Source organism: Mesoplodon mirus (genome assembly GCF_964341445.2).
Source record: "Mesoplodon mirus genome assembly, chromosome: 3".
NCBI lineage: Eukaryota > Metazoa > Chordata > Mammalia > Artiodactyla > Ziphiidae > Mesoplodon > Mesoplodon mirus.
In genome coordinates this window covers 87,616,057-87,640,290 of record NC_138978.1, presented here as the reverse complement: position 1 = coordinate 87,640,290, position 24,234 = coordinate 87,616,057, and the positions used below count along the sequence as shown (strand labels likewise).

The following is a 24,234-nucleotide window of genomic DNA, read 5'->3' as shown; positions in this document are numbered from 1 at the left end:
TCACAGAAAAAGCCAGTCTTTTCGCCTTGTTTCTTCTTTTAGAAATGTCCATATCAATTTGTTCACTATGTCAGGTTGTTCTTGCTGGAGCCCGTGACTGGCTTCTGACAAAATAGTTAGCCTGAAATAGTTCTTAACGTAAATCTTTGTGCCTTCAGCCATCTCAGCCTCCATAAATGCGTCTTTCTCTCCCCACAGTAGTAGTGTTGGAGTGATCACCATGTGATGTTTGAGAGGCAGGCAGCTATAAAAACAAAATACATGGGCTTGAGACTCACTGTAAACATTAAAATAACATTCCCCCAAAATGTTTCTTTAGGCCACAAATTTTTAAGGAGGGCAATATCACCACCAAAGGGTTGAAAATTTGTTCTTGGGAGAGTGAAAAAAAATTATGCTTTTTATATATAAACCATGAATATACACACAGTACATAAACAGATACTAAAATTTCATGGCGTGGGGGGCAATTAGGAAAAAAAATGCCTACAAAGTCTCTGAAGGGAGGTGATGACGAAAAAAATGGTTGAGAAACACTGCATTAGGCAATCAATCTGTACAATAAAAAATTTAATGGTCTATTTAAGAAAGGGCCAGATAAAAGTTTTAATTGGATCAGCCCTGCAAAACTTATAATGCAGGCTATAAATTAAATATGAAATTCATCACTATGAAGAATAATTTGCTTCAAAAAGATAACAGAATTTTTGAATAGTGTGATAAAAGGGAGCTTTAAACAGTGTTACTGTTCAAATGTATTTCAGTTGTTTGTTGGATAATCTAATGCATTTTATGTGAAAATTGGAACTGAGAAGTCAGAAAATATATACGGAATGAGCCTTAATACTACATGATACTATATTTATTTTGCAAGAAGATTCTTTTTAAAATATAAAGTTTTTATTTTATATTTTTTAAATATAGAAAAGTATAAAGAATAAAATCATGCATAATTCCATCATTAAAACATGGTCATTTTCTATGCATATCGTTGAAACCATAAGTACAATGCAGTAAATATACACAGTTTATACACAGTATACACATGCAAATTTCATATTAAATTATAATAACTTTCTTGTTTCATATAGTTTTTCAGAAATAATTGTAAAACATACTATTTTATGGCATGATAACCCATAAATGACTCTTCCTGTATAATTGAATATTTAGATTATAGCATCACTTAAAAGAAGGGATGTTTTAAGTGATGCTACAATGAGCATTTTGTGCCCAAATCTTCGTTAGCATTTCAGATAACTTCTTTGGGCTATAGCCCTGGGAGTGGAATTCCTGAGCTGAAGAGGATACATATTTTTAAAGCTTTTGACATCTTCTGCTAAGCTGTTTTTCAGAAAGGTGGGATGGTATTAATTACACCCCTGTTAACTAAGAATGAGAAGGAACATCTAACTAGATACTCTCCAGCACTGAATTACATTTTCGCTAGTTACAAAAAAGCTTGACTTGTGGCTACTTGGGGTTGATAAGATGCTGCTGGAATGTGAAGGATATCACATATGTCCACCAAGGTCTTAACTTTTGATTCCCATGCAAGTGGCCATCATTTGGTTGTAATGCTCCTAAAAATTAAGTTCTTGTTGAATGGGTAAACTGATATAAAACTATATTTATACTTAATTATTGATACATGGATTGCTACACAAACTTGCAAGTCACTTAAATTCTGGAGCTCATAAAGTGTTCCAAAACAAAACATTTTCTAATAGTTACCTGCATATTTAACAACATGTGAGCATGTAATAGTTGAATCAGTACGGAAAGGGGACTATTAGTCCCTATTAAAAGGACTATTAGTGAAAAAGTAAAGAGGAATATAAATTCTTCACCAGATCGAATTGTGGGTAAAAGGGAGGAGTTTTCAGAAAATTAAAAGAAAAGCATATTTTCTGGTCCTGAGGTTTCAAATTGTTAAATTTCACATGAAACCTAAGTTACAGATAAAACAAAGTATGTACAGATAGGTGACTGTAGTTAATACTGTATTACATGTTTGAAAGTTGCTAAGAGAGTAGATCTTAAAAGTTCTCATCCCAAGAAAAAAATATATAACTATGTATTGTGACAGATGATTAACTAGACTTACTGTGGTGATTATTTTGCAATACATACAAATACCAAATCATTATGTTGTACACCTGAAACCAATATAATGTTATATGTCAATTATACTACAGTATAAATAAATAAATAAACAAAACAAAGAAAAACATTAAATATTTTAAGAGAGTAGGTTTTAGTATATTAAGCTAAAGAACTTAATGGAAAATACTTGATAAAATAATTCTCATTAAAAATTATCAGTAAATATAGTTCTGAAGAACCTAAGGGCAGGACAGGAATAAAGACGGAGATGTAGAGAATGGACTTGAGGACACGGGGAGGGGGAAGGGTAAGCTGGGACAAAGTGCGAGAGTGGCATGGACATATATACACTACCAAATGTAAAATAGATAGCTAGTGAGAAGCAGCCACATAGCACAGGGAAATCAGCTTGGTGCTTTGTGAGCACCTAGAGGGGTGGGATAGGGAGGGTGGGAGGGAGACGCAAGAGGCAGGAGATATGGGGATATATGTATAGGTATAGCTGATTCACTTTGTTATAAAGCAGAAACTAACACACCATTGTAAAGCAATTATACTTCAATAAAGATGTTAAAAAAATCAAATATTGGCTCGGTATGGAATGAATATTTTGTTTAGTTAAAAAGAACAAATTATACTGACCTGAAGATATTTCGGTAATGGTTAATTGGACCACTTAATGCTCCAGGCTGAGAAAAAACATAAATATAAGCTTCAAGATCTTCTGCTGTTAATCGACATCCTTTCCTTCCAATGCCAGTGCTGTGACTAGTAAACAGATGTTTCAAAGCCTGATAAGTGAGAAGAGAATAATTAAAACTTTCCAATTACCTAATAGTAACTAAATATTTGGCTTTTGAAAGAGAATGATGGTCAGTGTGCAGTGATAGCTCCCAGTTTCTGCTCTAGACAAGTTGGAGACCTCATTGTTTACAAGCACATTTTATATATTTCTGCTTTCCTAGCTTTATTTTTGATATTATTCCATTTTAATCCCCCATGGACACTTCACCCTTATAAAAAGTATCCTGTCTTCTTGGTGTCTCTTCACATTCTACAAGGCTGAGCTCAAGTACTATCCCTGCTCTAAAGCCTGATATTCCAGTTAACAGTTTATCTATTTACTGACAACCAATCCACACACCCCCCCTAAATTGTTTGAACTTCTTTTGATCACAACCTAGAGTAATAAATACATTTTACATCATGATCCAGTTCATATCTCTACATATATATTTCTGAAACAAAAGTTTAAAGAAATAGCCCTTACACTTATTGCAGCATGTAATGATATTTTCAATTCTGTTCTACTTTATTTTTAAAAACTCAAAGCCACTTTACTGAATTGCAAAACTTATTTCATGACTCACTAATGGGTCTCCACCTACAATTTGAAAAATACTGCTCTATACCAGCATTTCTCAAAGTGTGTCTCTAAACAACCTGAATCAGAATTATTGGGATTCTTGTTTAAAATTAGTTCCCTCAACCCCAAAACACCCTTGCAAAAATATGAAATGACATGGGCAGGAGGTGATTCATTGAAACATTATTTGTAATAGAAAAAGAATGGAGGACTTCCCTGGCAGTCCAGTGGTTGAGACTCTGTGCTTCCACTGAAGGGGGCACAGGTTCGATACCTGGTTGGGGAACTAGGATCCCTCATGCCCCGTGGTGCAGCACAGCCAAAAAATTTTTTTTAAGAAAAAAAAAAGAATGGAAACAAATGTCTATGGGGGGTTGGATGAATAAACTATGGTATAGTTACACGATGGTGAATTATGTGTTCTTAGTACTCTAAGAGAAGATGGAGATAATCTCTATGCTGATGATGGAGTCATCTGCAGGGTATATTCTTAAGTAGAAAAAAAGCAAGGGTAGAAATAGTGTTTATAGTATGTTATCTTTTGTGTGAGAAGGAAAAGATAAATATATACATGTTTGCTTATATTTTTAAAAAGAAACAATAAAAAGAGGAAACAAAACTAACCAAAATGGTTTTCGATGGGAGACAGAAGAAATAGGATGGAGACAGAGAAACAGAGGAAACAGAGACAAGTGAGACTTCTCTGAATATACCTTGTTTTAGAGTTTTGACTTAGAACCATATAATGTTTTATATAAAGTCATAGAAGTTAAGTGAAAACCTGTCGTCTTAAATTTGCTTTGGAAATGTGAATAAGAACTCATAATTTTTTTCTAAAAAATATGTATGTCTACATTCTGTCCAATGGAAAGATCTAGAAGCAATGAAAACTCAGTAACAATGATCACCTTGACACCCAAACTGTGGTCTCCAAATACCACTTCCTACTAATAGGAGCCAGAGTTCCTTCAATAAATGACTGATTCCAGATCTGGAACAGGAAAAAAATGATGAACTTAGGACATTAAGGAAGCAAGCTATCACTGACTAAAGGGCTCCTGTGTCAAGAGGACATAGGAGCCAACCTGAAGGAGTTCACACTTGCAACAAGGGCATCAAAGAGAACAATGACTGTAATCAATTGATAAATATCAAATATATTTTTAAAAATCATGAGCTCATAATGATATGATAAAAAAAAAACCCTCATTGGTTATCAATGGAGGTTTCTAGGGCACCAATTCATTACTCTGGAAGTTGTTTATAAACGGAAATAATGAAGCATTTGTCCTGCCATTCTTGTGGGAACTGTATTTCAGAATAACCAAATATAGATGTGGAAACTCTTCTTTATACATGAATTCCAGTTAATAAAAGCAGAAAGAATAATATTGGGTTGGCCAAAAAGTTCGTTCAGTTTTTTTCCATAAGATGGCTCTAGTAGCACTTAGTTGTCTTTAACTTTATTCAAAACAATTTTGTTGTATTGTGACTGCTGTCATACAAGCATGCATTTTTAAAAAAAACTGGTGAATTTTTGTGTAGCCGTTTTAATATTGAAGAAAAAAAGCAACATTTTCGGCATATTATGTTTTATTATTCCAAGAAAGGTAAAAACGCAACTGAAACTCAAAAAAAGATTTGTGTAGTGTATGGAGAAGGTGCTGTGACTGAGCGAACGTGTCAAAAGTGGTTTGAGAAGTTTCTTGCTGGAGATTTCTCGCTGGACAATGCTCCATGGTCGGGTAGACCAGTTGAAGTTGATAGTGATCAAATTGAGAAATTAATTGAGAACAATAAACGTTATACCACGCAGGAGATAGCTGACATACTCTAAATATTCAAATCAAGCACTGAAAATCATTTGCACCACCTTGGTTATGTGAATCGCTTTGATGTTTGGGTTCCACATAAGTTAGGCGAAAAAAAACCTTCTTGATCGTATTGCTGCATGCGATTCTCTACAGAAACGTAACAAAAATGTTCCGTTTCTAAAACAAATTGTGACGGGCGATGAAAAGTGGATACTGTACAATAATGTGGAATGGAAGAGACCAAAGGCTGGTCTTCATCCAAAGAAGGTGATGTTGTGTATATGGTGGGATTGAAAGGGAATCCTCTATTATGAGCTCCTTCTGGAAAACCAAACGATTAATTCCAACAAGTACTGATCCCAATTAGACCAGCTGAAAGTGGCACTCAACAAAAAGCATCCAGAATTACTCAACAGAAAACACATAATCTTCCATCAGGATAACCAAGGCTGCATGTTTCTTTGATGACCAGGCAAAAACTGTTACAGCTTGGCTGGGAAGTTCTGATTCATCCCCATATTCACCAGACACTGCACCTTCAGATTTCCATTTATTTCGGTCTTTACAAAGTTCTCTTAATAGAAAAAAATTCAATACCCCGGAAGACTGTAAAAGGCACCTGGAACAGTTCTTTGCTCAAAAGGATAAAAAGTTTGGGGAAGATGGAATTTAGAAGTTGCCTGAAAAATGGCAGAAGGTAGTGGAACCAAAGGGTTCAATAAAGCTCTTGGTGAAAATGAAAAACATGTCTTTGATTTTTACTTAAAAACTGAAGGAACTTTTTAGCCATCCCAATAGAACTAAAAAATCACTGTTTTCTAAAGAAATAATGAACGTAGGCAGTGACGATCAAGGTATGCTAAAATTATTTGGTGAAAGGTTGGTTGTTAGGCAATTTGGATAGGCTGACAATTTGTGAGCCCACTGGTTAGTGTTAGCATTACTAAAACTGGGACAACTAGGCATTATGTGCTTCCCTGATGTGATGCATTAGGAAATACACAGAACCACCTATAAAATATTCTTGTCAAATTAAACTTCAGTCTAATCAAGCCTCTAGATCAGTAGCACCTATGAAGTAGGAAAGACAAGGGTTAGCAGAACTAGTTAAATAACACCATGATGAAAACGTCAGTCAAATCCAAAATGTGGACCATTCCTCAGGGCAAATGAACAAATTTCTTCTTAAAAAAGTGATGGTAAAAAACAAAAGGAAAGAACCGTTAAAGATTTTAAAAGGCATAACAAACAAATACAATATGTAGACCTTGTTGGTTCCTGATTCAAACAAATAAAGTGTATAAAGACAGTTGAGACAATTAAGAGAATTTGAATGGGCATTAAATGATTTTAACAAGTTGTTCATTTTGTTAGGTTTGATAATGGCATTGGAGTTATGTTCTTTTTTTCAAAAAAGTCCTTATTGTCAGAGGTACATGCAGAAGTATTTCCAGGTAAAATAATATTATGTCTTTTTTTAACCTCCCTAAATATTTAACACCATGCTGGACAAACAAGAAGCAACTAATTAACTTCGAAGAAATAGATACTACATATGACTTCTGATGTCAGTGTATATGGTACACCAATACCTGAAGGCTTAATTTTGTTTGGGGGTTTTGTTTACTCCCCAGGGCTTCCACTTCTGCTGTTGTCAAATTCTCTTACCTGGCATTCATATTCTTTCATCTCCCCATGGAATGTTCTCTAGAAAGAGGTATGCCTGTAGGGGAACAGGCTCTCAGAAAAAATTGAGTTAACAGCCAGGCACTCAAACATACGAATAGAGACTGTAAAAATAAGTAAGCCTATAGATGAAGCCTTAGAAACATTTATTAAGTTTTAGCATTTTTCTGTTTTTCTTTTCCCTTTTTTTTTTTTTTTTTGGCAGCACTGAAAACCTTTGGGGATCTTAGTTCCCCAACCAAGGATTGAACCCGTACCCCCTGCAGTGGAAGGGTGGAGTCCTAACCACCTGGACCACCAGGGAATTCCCTGTTTTTCTTTCTTAAAGATGGATTTTAATTTAAAATGTTTCTCATTAACATTATTTGTTTGACTTATTTTTTTGCATAGGAGGAAATGCCTAACAGTGAATAACACATGCACAGATGTACAATAAATGATTATTTAAAATAAATCAGAACAACATAGGCAGAACCGGTTTTCCTGGGTTTTTTGTTTGTTTTTAGTGTTTCAGTCTATGTTTTAGTTTTGACCTCCTAATTTTGTCATCCTCTTGGGCACCAGTCTTTTTTAATTGAGGTATAATTGACATATAACGTTATATTGGTTTCAAGTATACAACATACTGATTCAATATTTGTATACACTGCAAAATGATCAGACAATAAGTCTGTAACATCCATCACCATGCTTGACTTACCTTGAAATCATTTATGGAAAACATAAATTCTGGGAACCATGGTATTTGGAAGAAATAATAATAGCTGGATTTGAACAGCTGGGCAGGGTGTCGTAAAATATATTCTGAAATTAAAATACCATGTTAGACCTTATCCAAGGGGTATGAATTACTTACTATTGAAGTAACTTCTTTTTAAGGCAATTTCACCTTTGAGATGATCCCATAAAAGAATCTACAAATAAGGCTTCTGTATATTTCTCTTTGGAACAATTTCTATGTACTTATATTTTATTTTGGATAATTTTTGGTATTTTAAATACTTAAAGCACTTTAAATAAAAAGAAAGTTCCACTTTATGAAGTGTTGACTCAGAAAGGAACAGGAAACCCAAAACAACACTCCCTTTTCTCCAAGGTCATTATCAGTGACCAAACACTTTTCCTAAGGATACATGGGGAAGTAATTTTCCCTTGTTGAAAAGATTTTCCTTACAGGCTGATTTGAATATCTTATTCATTTGGCCTCAACAGAAACTAAAGCCTTTCCTTTAAATTCATTCATGTATTGAGAAAATTCATCCATTCAATGAATCTTTGAATATCTACTGTGTGTGAGGGGATTTAGCAGTGAACAAGAGAAAAGAGGTTCCCATTCATAAGGAACATACATAATAAATAAGTAATGAATACTTAAAAGATCATTTTAGTTAGCAAAAATACCATAAAGAAAATAAAACAAGGTAATCTGATTGAAAGTAATGGTTGGGTGGTGTGGAGGGTCTATCCTTTAGTAAAGGTGGTGGAACAGGTTTCTCTGGGGATGTGGGATGAGCCTTGAACGCAAAGATCTAGGAAGAGCATCAAGAACAGAAAGTAGGTACTGGGCTTGGCACATTCAAGAAGCAGAAAGAAGGCCAGTGTGGCTGATGTGTAGTGAATGAGGAGGGGGAGATGGTATGAGATGAGTTTTAGAAAGAAAAGCAGAAACCCAGTCAGGTAAGGCCAGAATGATGAAGATTTTAAGTGTTTTGGGAAGACACAAGTTTTAAACTAGGGAGTAATGTGATCATACATATTAAATGTACATATTTGTTGTGTATTGTGTACTATACTTTTATTTTCCTTGCTATAGAGGTGTTTTTTTTTCTTATTTCTAATTGTGTAACTGTACTCAACATGGTTGGAGTTTTTAGAATTATAATTCTCAGGTAAGTGGAGCACTGTTATGCTATACTTTTTGTAAAGTCGTCATCGAATAAGATTTATTCAGCTCTGCATTAAGAGATATCAATACAGTTAAGGGAAAATATAGTCATATTACTTGAAGACTTCATATTGACCTGACCAGGGTTGAACCTATTATTGATAAGATAGTTCCAGAAATATCCAAGTATTTTCTTACTGAAATGACCAATTAGAGTTTGTCAGTATAGCAGTACCAACAAAATAACATTTACTCTAGGGTCCTGATCAATTGAACAAGCATGTAGCACAACTTCTATTGACTAATGCAACTGAGAGAAATATGATGAACCTCAGTTTGATATTTGATTCCTAAGCAACCATGCTATTACCTCAGCTGAGATAGGACAATTGAATATGTATCTGAAATTTAACTTTTATGCTTATACAGTATTTATGTAGTCATGTTCCCTTTCTCCCTCACCTACTTTAATTCTGAGGAAGAAATAAAAATATGTTTTTCTGAATTTTTTGTTCCCTGGAGTGCTACTGTGGGTCATGACAGTACTGAACCTCAGAAAATTTGACAAGGGTAGTTAAAGAGGAAAAAATTATACTTTTTGTCAAAACCAAATAAAAATGTGCCTAGCCATTGTTCACAGGTTTTTTTGTTTGTTTATTTGTTTTTAATCACTCTTAAGATTAAGGGTTCTCTTTATAGCAGAGGTTCTCAAAACATAGTCCATGTGGACCCCTGGGGATCCTTAAGACCCTCTTAAAGGATACAGATGGTCAAATTATTTCAAAACAATACAATTAGCTTTTCTCATTTTGCCGCCATTTGCACAGATGGTACAAAGGCAATAGTAGATAAAGCCATTGCTGTCTGAGCACAAATCAAGGCAGTGACACTAAACAATACCAGCAGTCATTGTATTCTTCACCACCACACACTTACTGTAAACAAACAAGTACATAAATACATAAAATTAAGTGGAGCTTTCACTTAAGAATGTCTTTGATGAGATAGCAAAAATTATTAATTTTATTAAATTTCTACCTTTTTGTATACGTCTTTTTAACATTGTGATGAAATAGAAAATAAGGCAGTTCTGTTGAACACCCAAATACAATGATTGTCTTGAGGAAAAGCACCTCTGCAATTGTCTGATAAGTTGAATTAGCTGCATTTTTAATGGAACACCATTTTTACTTGAGAGAACGACTAACAAACTATCACCAGTCAGATTGGGTATTTAACAGATAGTCTCTTGAAAATGAACAAAGTGAGCCTGTCACTTGAGGGAAAACAATCAACAGTGTTTGTTGTCAATGATGAAGTTCAAACTTTCAAATGAAAATTAGAATTTTGGAAACTTGTGTCTGCTACTGTGAGCTTGACAGCTTTGCAAAGGCTTTTTTGATGAAACTGGGGTGATATTAATGAACATGATTTGATAGCATATAATGAAATGTGTCAACTTATGGAAGATCTACATAACTCAATGAACCAGTATCTTCCAATGCGTGATGATTGAAAAATCATGCATAGGTAGAAAAAATCCATTCAAAGTGCTAGAGAGACCAATGGATTTTAATGTGACAGAGTACAAAAAGTTCATTAATATGACATCAGATTCCACACTGTTACTAACCTTTCAGAAATAACTAATTTTTGAGTTTGGTGTAGTATTAAAGGAGAACATACGCAGTTATTTGAAAAGACTATTAAAATTCTCCTTTTTCTAATTACAAATCTGTGTGAGGCCAGATTTCTTCATATACTTCAATTCAAACATTTGCAACAGGTTGAATATAGAAGCAGATATGAGAATCCAGCTGTCTTCTATTAAGCCAAAAATTAAAGAGGTTTGCAAAAATGTAAAACGATGACACTCCTCTCACTAAAATTTTGTTTTGGAAGATATAGTTAGTTTTCAGTAAAATGCTTATGCTAATATGTACTGGATTAATTATTTTTTTAAATGAATTAATACATAAACATTCTTTAAATTCTCATTTTTTAATTTCCAATACAGTGAATGTTTATGGATATAACCCATATAAACAAATGCTCAATGGGGTCTTTAATAATTTTTAAGAGTATAAAGGAGACCAAAAATTTGAGAACTGCTGCTTTAAAGAATGCTGCCATTCCTGACAGCCAAAGGAGTCAGGCAAGAGGAAAATTTATTTCTAGGCTGTCAAGATTCATTACTGTCAAAGTAATGTTACTGCATTTTCCCTTTAACTCTCCCTAGGGTAGCGGTAAAATGTTTTCTAAAAAGAAATAAAATTATGCAAGCAAATATAAAGCAACACTTCCTGTGACTCTTCAGGAATATTTAAAGCTGAGATAGCTGACATTATCATGTGATAATATCATATTTTAGTCATTTAATTTAAAAAATATTATGTTAATCAACTTTTGCTGTTTTTAATCTGTGTCAGTGACAATAGTGAGTTGTCACGCTATCAAAGATGTCTTAAAGGAAATTTAAACTCACCTGTAAATACATTTGGATGAGGGAAGTTAATAACAATAAGCTTCATCACCATTTCAGGATAACAGATGGCAATTAGCCAAGCAATCATGCCTCCCCAGTCATGGCCAATCAGAACACATTTGCTATACCCTGTAATTGAGAAATGAATGTTGGCATCATTGGAAAGAAACCGGTGGGTGCATCATTACCGCTCATAAAATAGGTATGTTTCTAAAACTAATCTTTCTACTCTCCTACCCTAATCATGCACTTTGTGCAGACATTGAGTTTGGTGTTTCCAAAACCCTGTATGTCTGAATCACCTGGGGTAGCTTTTTAGAAAATTTAAATGCCCAGGGTCCATTATAGACCTCAGAATCTCTCTTGGGAATTTATACTTAAAAAAAAATTGGAAATAGTTCACCTCTGGTCACATAAACCTGAGTTTGGAAAACCATGGTAAAGACTACACATAATTAGGTCATAAGCAAGATTACATTATTGATTTAACTGGAAAATTTCATGATGACAAATTTAGGCCAAGTTTGACTGAATTACCACAAAATGTGAATGAAATATGGCTGTCGGAAATCAGTGTCTCTGAGTCTATTTTACTGTAATCACAGTAAATTACAACACTGCACTGACACCCCCAGACCTCATCCATTTTTTTCCCCTCTAAGAACATTGACCTGATCTACATTCTCATTAGATTGTTGTAGGAAAGGGTCTTTAATTTGATTTCATGGGTTTCTCACTAACTGGCTCTGTTAACATATCAATGGTAGCAGCTGGGTTTCAGTCAAAAGGGATGTAGTGTATTAGATTATTGTTAAAAAATGTTTACTCCTCCCCTCTCCCCACTGCCATAGAGGTAGTATACTTCACTGCTCCCCCACTTTTATTAATAAATTTATTTATTTTTTTTTATTTTTGGCTGTGTTGGGTCTTTGTTGCTGTGCGCGGGCTTTCTGTAGTTGCGGTGAGCAGAGACTACTCTTTGTTGTGGTGCGTGGGCTTCTCATTGCGGTGGCTTCTCTTGTTGCGGAGCACAGGCTCTAGGCGCTCAGGTTTCAGTAGTTGTGGCATGTGGGCTCAGTAGTTGTGGCTCATGGGCTCTAGAGCACAGGCTCAGTGGTTGTGGTGCATGGGCTTAATTATTGCTCTGCAGCATGTGGGATCTTCCCGGGTCAGGGCTTGAACCCATGTCCCCTGCATTGGCAGGTGGATTCTTAACCACTGTGCCACCAGGGAGTCCCCCCACCCCACCTTTTTTCTGGCCATGCTGAAAAACAAGAGGGATCTTAGTTCCCGGACCAGGGATCAAACTGTGCCCCCTGCAGTGGAAGCGCAGAGCCTTAACCACTGGACCACCAGGGAAGTTCCTTCACCACCCCTTTGATGTTTTGATGTTAGACTTGGCAGTGTGATTTGCTTTGGTTTTGTGATGGGTGTTAGACTTGATTTGGGGCTCAGCCATATGACTTGCTTTGACCAATGAGCTGCAACCAGAAACTTGAAATATGCTTTTGCAACTGGGCTCATCCTCTTGCCACTTCAACCATAGCCAGGAGAAGAGCTTTCCGCAGAGAGCTACTCCACTTTAGCTGGGGCTCCAGCCCCATTCTCAGTGAGAGGCCAATCCCAGCTGGACCTGTAGCCTGAGGCAAAGACCCAGAGGTCTCCAGCCTACAGTTGACCTGAAGATCCAGAAGCACAGGAATGAATGCCTATGGCTGTATGCCACTGAGTTTGGGGTGGTCTGTTACACAATATTATTGTGGCACTAGCTGATCAATACAAGAAAGATAATGCAAGTGTTTCTGCATCTTACAACATGTTTAAATAAATATTTAGGTTTTGGTTCTGAAGAAATAAATTTTCTGAGAACAAGAATCAAATTTCTAATAATTAGTTCTGAAAATATAGATAGTATATATTAAGTCAATTTTTAAAAACAAATTTTGAGAGTCAATTTTGGCTGGTAGACAGAATAGTTATTCTGGTTGTGTTATTTTAAATTGCCTCTATAAATATTTTGAGCTGTATGCACCAAGGTGACAGGATCTAGATAACAGCTCAGGTAGATGGAAGAAATGAGGTAATCAGTTTAAATTTGTTGAATGTTAGTCCCTTAAAAAGAATTAACACTGTTTTTTAAAACCTACCTAAAGAGTCTAAAATATCCTTTATATCTGTAATTAGACAGTCCAATTTATAATTCTCTCGATGAATGGGAGCATCTGTTTCTCCATAGCCTCTCAAGTCCAACGCTACAACTCTATATTCACTTTTAAATTCCCTTAGTTGGTGACGCCAAGAATACCTGCAGGAAATAAGAAACATTAAAAATACCACAGTAACTAATACAAAGAATAACATTACAGATTTTCTAAGTGGAAAGCTGTAAGAAACTCCTCGTTTTTGAGAAAGATTATATAGCTGTGTGTGGGAAGGAAAGAAAAGAACTGTTTGAGAAATAAGCACTGATGTTCTTTATTAAAACTACATTATTTTTTTTTTACCAGGTCCAGTGGGGTGTAACAAAGGGCCAGGGTTTATAGAAACTACAAAATATCAGATACTAAAACCTTAAGAAATGTATTTAAGAAGTCAATTTTCTAAGCTTTTCTTAAATAATGCTCACCACTATCACTGAGTCTGTACCTATAAATGCTTCCACACATTGCACCATTTGATTCTCTCAAAAAATTTGTGAGATGAAAATATATTTTCCTAGAAGGGAGATTTTACTTACCTTAGTCCACTGTCAAATAGGACTCAATGTTTTTAGGAATAACAATGGGTTACTCATGGATGAAAATGTCTGACGATTTAAAAAAATATTTTCACGGAAAGAATCCAATAAAACAACTACTTAAGATAAACCTCTGGGCTTCCCTGGTTGCACAGTGGTTAAGAATCCACCTGCCAATGCAGGGGGCACAGGTTCGATCCCTGGCCTGGGAAGATCCCACATGCCACGGAGCAGCTAAGCCCAGGCGCCACAACTACTGAGCCTGTGCTCTAGAGCCCGTGCTCCACAACAAGAGAAGCCAGGACAATGAGAAGCCCGCGCACCGCAATGAAGAGTGGCCCCCGCTCGCCACAACTAGAGAAAGCCCGCACACAGCAATGAAGACCCAACACAGCCAAAAATAAAAACAAACAAAAAAGATAAACCTCCACTTGCTAAAACAAAATCTTGGGGGCAAGATCCTGAACCATCAGCATAAGCTAGTGTGATATTTAAAACATTTAACAACCAAAATGGCACAGGAACTGACTAATTAGAATGGTGACAGCCAAGTCCTTGTAGTTTCTGCTGGGCCAGGTGTTCCCCCTCTGCTTGATAATAAAACTGCAGAATTAATTGAAATACAGAGATCCATGAGATTATCTTCTTCTAATAAGCAAAATCATTATGGATAACAAATAGAAAAAGAGACATGGATTTTTCAAAGTGACTCACTATGTTATGGAACTCAAAATATGCATTTATCAAAAAGCATCTGCATGCAAATCTGTCCATGAAAACACAGTGCAAAATTATCTGACACAAGCCAAATGGGAGATTGTTGTCTGGAAAGATTTTTGGAGCACAATAGGAAAGTGAACAGAGTGATCTGAGATTATAAACCAATAGTGGAAGGGGACTGCAGTGTGAAGTGACACAAAGCTATGAGAACAACGAAGCAAATCAACCACCTTACATCAGCAGGTAGATTATCAAGAAGGGTGTCAGACACATATTTGGAATTATGAATGGATAGAGTCTTCGATCTATTACTAGGATATCTATAATTTGTAAAAATTTGCAAAAGCATTGCCAATTAATATGGATTTGAAAATGTTAACAAAAAGTGTCTTTCTTAGCAAGGCCATAGCAATATTGATAATCTTGTCTCTGGTTTGTAATAAACAAATGAAGCAGTTTCATTCCTTAAAGATACTCATCTGTCAACACATATGATTTTATTATTTTCTCATAGCCTTACTTAACATTGTGAATTGATTTTTTTATGTCTTCATAACTGAAGCCCAACTCTTCACTCTTTATAATCCCTCATCCTCAATCAATAAAGTTCAGTAGATTTAACCTGTTAAATATTTATTTAATCACTTTTCCTGTCCATCCCTGCTATCATTACCTTCATTCAGGCCTCCATTAACACAGCAGCCTATCGACTGGTCTGTGTCTATTTCATTCCCCTTGGCTCTGTCTTCTACAAACCAGAGTGGTTTAGCAAAAACACAAACTCTCTCAGGTCATTTCCCAGCTTAACAGCTTTTCTTGACTCTCTGTTACTCATAATGTGAAGCCCAAGCATGTTATTCTGGCAGACATAACCTCCAAGATTTGACTTGCCCGATCTTCCAGCCTGACTACTTTATACTCTGTCATTTACTATATAATAAAAAGAACTAACATCTATATTAGTTTTACTACATGCCAGGCACAATTCTAGGTGCTTCACACATAGTGATGTTGATCTTCAAGGCAGTACTATGAAGTAGGTACTATTATTATCCCCATTTTACAGATGAAGAAACAGAGGCACAGATTGGTTCCTGGATGTGCTGAAGGTCACAGATTTAGCAAACAGCAGAGCCAGGATTCAAACCCAGGTGGTCTGGCCTGAGAGCCCATGCTATGCTGCCTCTGCGGCACTAATCTACTTGCAGTGAATAAACATGGGTATTGTCTTTGTGACTTTGTTTATATAATCTCCTTGTCTGAAACATCATCTCTCCCCATCATTCCCCTACTCCCCACAATCCCTGTTCTTCACCCCTCATTGAACTCCTCATGCTGGGCACCTCCTCTTCCAGGAGACTTCCCAGTCTCCCTCCTTCACAGGTGGGTTGGGTGGCCCCTTCCATACTCCCCCACTTGTCTGTACACTCTTCAGTGCACTGGGAAGAGTCTACAGACAAGTGTACTAGACACTAATCTGTTGGTGCCTGGCACTTCCACTTGATGGTGAGCTCCCTGAATTATCTGATAGACATGTAGGTGCTCAATGGAGATTTGTTGACTGAGTAAAACAATGAACAAATGAAAGCACTGAATTATGATAGTGCTAGAAATACCAGTTGTTCCATAAAACTCTCTCTCAGTTCAAACCTTGAGACAACCTTGAACTAAAGTTCCCATATTCCTGTTGGGGAATTTATACTCAATTTCTATTAAATTGTGCATTGTTTTAATATCTTAAATACTTGTGTCTTCACTTAGAATTCATTTAATTAGAGATTTCAAGGTAGAAATTTGACTCAAAAAACGTGTACAATCCTGTAACATTTTACATTTAATGTATTAGAGATTATGCAAACATAATACCTGCATATCATTATCTTATTAATAATTTAAATTGCCTTCCAAATAAATTCAACTATTGCTATTGTCAATGAGTGGAGCCAAACAATATCTTAAACATTTCTAAGAATATTTAAGGATTGCAACTGCTACCTTAATAAAGTACAAAATAAATTTTAAATGCAATCTTCCTAGAGTTCATAAATAAATCATATTTGATTTACACATTAACTGTAAACTGAAGAAGAAATCACCCCAGCAATAGACTGATGGGTATGTCATTCACATGAATAGAACAAAACAACCCCCTTGATAGAGGAATGAAACATACTGCAAAATCAGTAACTCCTGACAATATTATAAATAAACAAATCTAGCTATTTTCATCCACATTGTTTTTTCCCCCTCTGGTAGCTTCAGGTAATAGCAGAGGACACTTCAAAAAAAAGCAACCTCTTTCTTAGTTATTATTCTTAACATAAGGAGGACCCCTGGTTTACCAGGCTAGCCTCTGAAATGTAGAATACCCTCTTCCCCTTCACAAGAGAGAAAAAGTTGCAGTCATCAGATTCTGTTCAGCTGTATGGATGACGAGACCTCACTTGCCTCAGCACTTGAGTAATGACGAATGCATCCCATACAGCTGGTGTATTGCCAGAAATTGCCTGCATCAGCTCAAAATATTTTTAAAAGCAATGCAAATTGAGGTGGAGATAGAGGGGGAGAAAAATCATCTTTGACAAACAGCCTTATTTTGGGCTAATTTAGCTAAAGTTCTCATACATGTGTATATTGTTTGATGTTTCCTTTATATTTTAAGAAAGAAGACAGAATTTTATTGTTTCTGTGTAACACCTAATAGTATATATTAAATGTCACCAATTCTCAACAATTATTCTTAGTTAATGATGATAAATGCAAATAATACATTACATTTGTATAGTGCTTTTCTGTTTAAAAAGCACTTTTACACATGTTGCCAATTTATGATTATTTTGTTTTCACTGTACCAAATAATCTGACCTATCTGATCTACAAAGAAGCTTATAACTTCATGTGTATTTAGGCAAAACTTGATTGATAGAGGAATAATATTTATATTTATAATGTAAATTGAAATCGGTTTGAAGTGCCAGATAAAGGTTTTTTTGGCTCTTAAAAAGGGGAGAAGTGCAAGAGAAGGGGTTTTTGGAAAAAGAAAAGGGAAAGTTCAAGAGAGAGAGACTTGAAGTGGCTTAATCAAAACAGCTTTATCCTAAATTCTGATTCAAATTGACTTTTTCCTGAACGGAGCACATGAATGGAATTGACTAGACTGTATAGTGGGGAATAGTGGTAATTTGGAAGGAAAGACAGAGTAAGTGTCAACATAGAGGTCTTGGTTTAGGGTAGGACACCCTCAAATAGAAGTTTTTGATTAACAGCAATCTCCATGTAGTTGCTCTAGGAATCTCCCTGAACAACCAGGTAGCTTTCAGATTAATGGCTAGCAAAGTTCAGTGAATTCAATATGGTCTATTTGAGTAACTCAGTTTTCAGGGTTTGCTGTTATTGTTGTTTTAAATTATAGCAAGCCTCTTGCTGGAGTAACAAATAGTACATTTGGTGAACAGAAGGGGACTCATTCCCATGATCTGCATATATTTCCTAACATATGCTCTTCAAAGTAAAAATATCTCTAGGAGTTTTTTCAAAACTAAACTATTCCTCTCAATAACCCTTTTGGACAAAGCCAAGACTTGATTTTGCTGGAGAAAATGGGTCTGATGTCCAGTGACTGGTGTTGGGCCCCCTCCTAGGCTGTCCTATCCACTGAAGATTCTAGGACATGGACAAGAATCACCAGACATTTCTGTTTTGCAAAAGGGGTCTCATGAAGAGTAAATAATGGGACAATGCTGTGAAAAATGTGCAAAAGTATCATTTCTTAAAATATGACACAGAGCATCTACTGTCCTATATTAAATGGGTATCACTGCTATTTTCTGGGGCTCCTCAAAACAATTACCAAGTGGCTGAAGTGGTTGCAGGTTCATCTTTATCTTCCACATATAAAGAAGTGATGTTCCAGGAGGAAAAAGAGCACGGACAAGTATCGGGGTTGGTATGAGGTACAGAAAGAGAAGAGCCTTTAAACCTTTTCTTTCTAAAAAGTTAACTCTTCCCACTCAGATCATGAATTTTATATAGAATGATGATTTAAAATGTTAAAGTAAGGTATACTTACATTGTTGGTTAACTTTTGAATTTTTCTATAAGGTGTGAAATTTGAAAGGTAAAAATCCATGTATGTTATTAGATCATTATCATTCCTATATACCAAGGATATATTAGCAGAGGTCAGCTCTGAAGTTTAAGAAGGTATACCTTACTTTCTGGCACTGCCAATTTCAGAAGGGTAGCTGTGACACTCAGAAGAGTGCCAGGCACATAGTAAATGCTCAGGAAGTATTAACTATCATCAGCAGCAGCCAGAATCAGGAAATTATTTTTTAAAGGTCTGGGACAATGCTCTGTCCCCAAATTTCTCCCTTACTTTCACTCTTAACAACCTGCAGTTCCATCATTACATATTCCTCACATACTTCAGGGTTTTAAAGATTTTGTGTCATACAAAGCCCTGATTTAAAAAGCTTCTAGCTCTGAAAGAGGTATTACCTTAATACACTTTAGAAATACTTTATGAGTGAAAGGGACTTTATTAATAAATGCATTGAGGATGCTAGTGGTGACACATGGATCTCCACACTGAGTGAATGGGAATGAAGGAAGAAAATGAACATTTATTGAGTATTCACTGGGGCCATGGGAACAGCCTTTCACATATTTTGACTCCCTTTATCCCCACAACTCTGCAAGATTCTTGTAGATTGTGCAGGGTCCTGCAGCAATTAAGTGGCTGAGCCAGAATTCACTGCCCGTGTTACTTTATGCAGATTTGACTAACGCTTCAGACTAACATTTTACTTGTGAGCCAGTCATGTCATAGACTTTTTGCTCTGGGAAAATGATTAGCTAGATGGGTGTTTGCCATTCTCCATTCTTTTATTCGATGCCTAATACTTCCTAGTGTGCTAGCAATCTCAATGCATTTATTAATAAAGTCCCTTTCATTTGAAAAGTATTAACTAAAGTGTATAAGGTAATATCTCTTTCACAGTTAGATGTATTTTAAATTAGGACTTTGGATGACCCAAAGTCTTTAAAACTCTAAAGGAAGTGAGGAATATGTAATGGTGGAATTCTAGGTGTTAAGAGCAAAAGTAAGGGAGACATTTAGGGACAGTGCATTGTCCCAGAACTTTAAAAACATACCATATATTCTGCATTTGAGTCAGTTCAGAGAATATGAATTTTTTTTTGGTCCATTTAGCCATCTCAAGATCATAGCCTTGAGCTACCAAAAATATGATTTTCTTTTTACCACATTGATATGTACCATCTTTTAAAAAGATATTCATTTTTTAAAAGTTTAATCATGTGATGTTTCATCTGTACTTACTTGGCTCTGTGGGGTTCAAAGGAGAACAGAACATTTTCTTCTAGGTAACTAGCAACTGTGTATTTTTGGCTATAGGTTTTCTTCTCAACGTGAAATATTCCAGTCCTTCATTTGTCCTGCATTCATCTGAGCCTGTTACTATGTGCATAGGAAAGAGTTCCTTTCCAGATTCCATGAGCCCTCTTCTCCCTCTGCCTTTCCCTCACCCCAGGTCTCACCAAAAGCTGCCAGGTAACAGGCACTCTAATCCTTTGGTTCTTGCAAATCTCCTTTTCCATCCAATGTTGTATTTTGTCCACAGTAGGTACTATAAAAACTGTTTTGTAATTGACTATTCAGAAATTTGAAACATTAAATGATACTTCTTTTAATTATCAAAAAAAATTTAGGATGATAATATGAACGTTTCTTTAAAACAGGAGGAACACCATTCCTGTGATTGAGGAACATTTAAGAATAATAACTCTAGACCAGTACTTGATCATAGCATGGGGTCTATTAAAAGTCATTATAAGAAAATGACTCTATGATAAGCCGAGTCTTTAGTGCAAAAGAAAAAGTTAGTTGGTAAGTTTACCAGAATTCTGGAAATCCATGAAGCAGCAGCATAAGTGGTTTGCCTCTTTCTCCAGCGGCAACATAATGAAATCTTAACCCCGAATCCTGCAGTACGAAATAGAGGGCATGAAATTTCAGCGATGTTTTGTGTTGACTGTAAAAAGTAGTACATTTAGTATTTCCATGCCGTTAAAAAAATTTCACTTGCATTATTTTTAATATAAAGAAATAAAATAAGTATATTAATTTTCAAAAAGAAAAAATAGCCATGATTTATTAACAGGGTAAATTGAAAGATTCACTTTTGTCAACATTCCCTTCTCCTTCTATTTACAAGGTCAATTTATATATTATGAGCTTCTGAAACAGTCACAATTTTCTTACTGATATGTCACATTTCATCGCACTCAAATTCTGCAGGACATGTAAATAATTCTGATCTGCATTTATATTCCTGCCATATTTACCTCCTACTCATGTACTTTTGTCAGCTTGCCCATCAAGAGCTGTGCCATCAGTTACATAATTCACACCACCTTTCCTTATTTTTAGTTCTCTCCTTCCCACGTTAGTATTTTCTGTTGAGGTTGCACGTACAGTTCCCCTGGCTGCCTGCTCCTCATGTCACATCAGTGTGTTTCTTTTTTAAAAAAAATTTATTTTTTTTATTTATTTATTTTTGGCTGTGTTGGGTCTTCGTTGCTGTGCGCTGGCTTCTCATTGTGGTGGCTTCTCTTGTTTCGGAGCATGAGCTCTAGGCGCACAGGCTTCAGGAGTTGCGACATGCAGGCTCAGTAGTTGTGGCGCACGGGCTTAGCTGCTCGCTGGTTGTGGGATCTTCCCGGACCAGGGATGGAACCCATGTGCCCTGCAATGGCAGGCGGATTCTCAACCACTGCGACACCAGGGAAGCCCCCATATCAGTGTATTTCTAATAGCCGAACGATCTGAGTGCTCAAGCCTTCACTCTGCATATGGGAGACAAAACTGCCCAAGGAAAACAAAAATCATGGGAATGAGACAGGAATACAGCAAATACAAAGCAAACAGAAAAGAGGAAAGTGGAGGAAAAAGCAAGAAAGAAAAACAAAAACTCAGAAGGAAGTGAGGAAAGAAACCAAGACCCAAAACCCAGAGACTGGGTTTTTTATCAGATAACCCAAGCAATTGGGTTTCCAGATGTGAAAAAACTCTTAAAGTTCATATAGTTCAACCCTATCATTTTTGGAGAGTTAGAAACGGAGGTCCAAAGATGTTAGCACAGGTCGTAAAGGTGGTTGGGGGCAGGGCTATGACTAGAGCCTCCATCTTGTCCTGCCACCCAGGGCAATGCTCTTTCCACTCCTTGGTTCTATGGTCTCTGGGGAAACTCTTTAGGTGGCCAGAGTCAGAACAAGTGCATTACGAGGAATTCCGGATGATTCTTAAACTGCTTTTCCTCTTCAGGTAGGATGAAGATAACAACTCTGACTTTGCCCGCAACTGCTTTTCCTTTTTTAAAAAAATTATTTATTTTATTTATTTATTTTTGGTTGTGTTGGGTCTTTATTGCTGCGCACGGGCTTTCTCTGGTTGCGGTAAGCAGGGGCTACTCTTCTGTGCAGTGTGTGGGCTTTCTCTGGTTGCGGTGCGCGGGCTTCCCATTGTGGTGGCTTCTCTTGTTGCGGAGCACGGGCTCTAGGTGCCGGGGCTTCAGTAGTTGTAGCTCAGGGGTTTTAGAGCGCAGGCTCAGTAGTTGTGGCGCACGGGCTTAGTTCCTCCGTGGCATGTGGGACCTTTCCGGACCAGGGATTGAACCCGTGTCCCCTGCATTGGCAGGTGGATTCTTAACCACTGCGCTACCAGGGAAGCCCTGCCCTCCACTGCTGAATGCCTTCCCAGAAGTTCAATAACTTCTTTTATTGGTGGTGAGTCTTGGAAGCTGAAAGGCTGTGGGCGCTTGATTGGATTTAGTGAATAAATACTCCATTTCACTTACTACGTGCGAGGCACTGTTCTAAGTTTTTTGGTTTCGTTTATTTGTTTTTACACATATTAACTCATTTAAATTCTCATATCGACTCCAGGCTGAATAAGTGTAAGAAGGACATGCCCCTTGGTTTTCTGAACTTCAGCTGCTGGGCAATCTAGTTCCTAATAGGAATCTCAGACCTGGTGACAAAAATATCCTTTCACATAGGCTATTTTTGAAAGGCCTGCAAGTCAGACTGCAGGGTGCATTTCAAGAAGCCATCTCCCTTCACCACCTGGAGCCTCAGGAACTAGAATATCCGAGGGCTGTAAGAAAGCTTGGAACAAGCACGGACAATTAGAGTCTGCATGCATAGCTGACATTTACTTTTTGTGCCATTCCTTTGGTCTCTGGCATCATAAGTCTGCTTCCTTCCCCACAAACGTACACAATTTATTTATTGTTTCATGTTGCTTAGGTCATCTGTGAATGCTCCATTCTGCTGATCTGAATAAACTCCTGATTTCCAATGACTTATTCTGTTTACTCTTTCAATCTCTAAAATTTGGACGAGGACAGCCTTCTGAGACAGTAGGGCGCCACCAGTAACAATTCCCTACAGCTTAACTGAGCTCTAAAGGGCAAAGAGGTGACAGACGACAGCTTCCCCTTACAGGAGGACAGGGAGCAGAATTATTCTGGGTTGTTGTGGAGGAGGAGGGGACAGTAATATAATAGGACCCAGATTATTAGAGAAATTCCACATAACCTTCTCTCTCTGTCTGTCTTACACACACACACACACACACACACACACACGCACGCACGCACGCAACAAACAGGGACCGTAAAGACACACAATCCCGACCCTCTCCCGCGACACCTCGCCCCTCTTGCATCCCCTTGGCACCTTCCCCGTCCCCGCCGCACGCCCTGCGAGCCCCGAGAACACTAGGGGACGCTGGGCCTGGAGTCATGCAAGGATCAGCCCGGCGCCCTCTGCTCTCACAGTCGTCACGTTCCCTCGCGATAGCGCCGGGCCCGCGCCGGCCTTCACCTTGATCCGCACGTAGCAGTGGGTACCCAAAGAGGGGTCGTTCAAGCACGCTGGAGGGTGTTCCCGGGCGACCCTCCGGAAGGTCTGCGTGGGTCCCTTGCCGATGCTCCACAAAAGTTTGAGCAGGTAGACGGAAGCGCAGAGCCCGCAGTAGCAGTAGACCAGGGACCAGAAAAGCAGGGACCGGATCGTGACCATCAGGCGGGGAAGGCAATCCCGCAGCCTCGCCATCGGGCGGCGGCAACGGCGGGGTCCGCTGCACTTCCGAGGCGCGGGGAGCAGCGGCGCGCACTCCGGCTACGGAGCGACACTGCAAGCGCGGCGGCGCGTCAGCCCCGCCAGCCGGTCCGCGGTCGCCGGCTCCGCGCGCGCCTCCCCGCGGGCCCGGCGCGGATCCTGTGTCACAGCCCCGGGCTCCCGCACTCACGGTGAGCTCTTGCGGCCACTGCGCCCAGCCCCGGAGCGCCGCGCCGCAGACCCACTGCGCTGCGACGTCCGCCCCGGGCTAGGTAGGCTAGGGTGGAG

At 37.7% G+C, this 24,234-nt stretch overlaps 1 protein-coding gene across 1 annotated transcript; it reads right to left on the bottom strand.

Moving 5' to 3' along the window:
* EPHX4 (epoxide hydrolase 4) lies at nucleotides 1-23,940 on the bottom strand (the record flags this gene model as incomplete). The annotated part of the gene is made up of 7 exons (XM_082612160.1): nucleotides 1-244; nucleotides 2,749-2,897; nucleotides 7,673-7,776; nucleotides 11,343-11,471; nucleotides 13,490-13,647; nucleotides 20,721-20,806; nucleotides 23,710-23,940. The coding sequence occupies 7 exons, from the start codon at nucleotides 23,938-23,940 to the stop codon at nucleotides 1-3; spliced, it is 1,101 nt and encodes a 366-aa protein (XP_082468286.1).
* Between the last annotated feature and the right edge of the window lie 294 nt (nucleotides 23,941-24,234).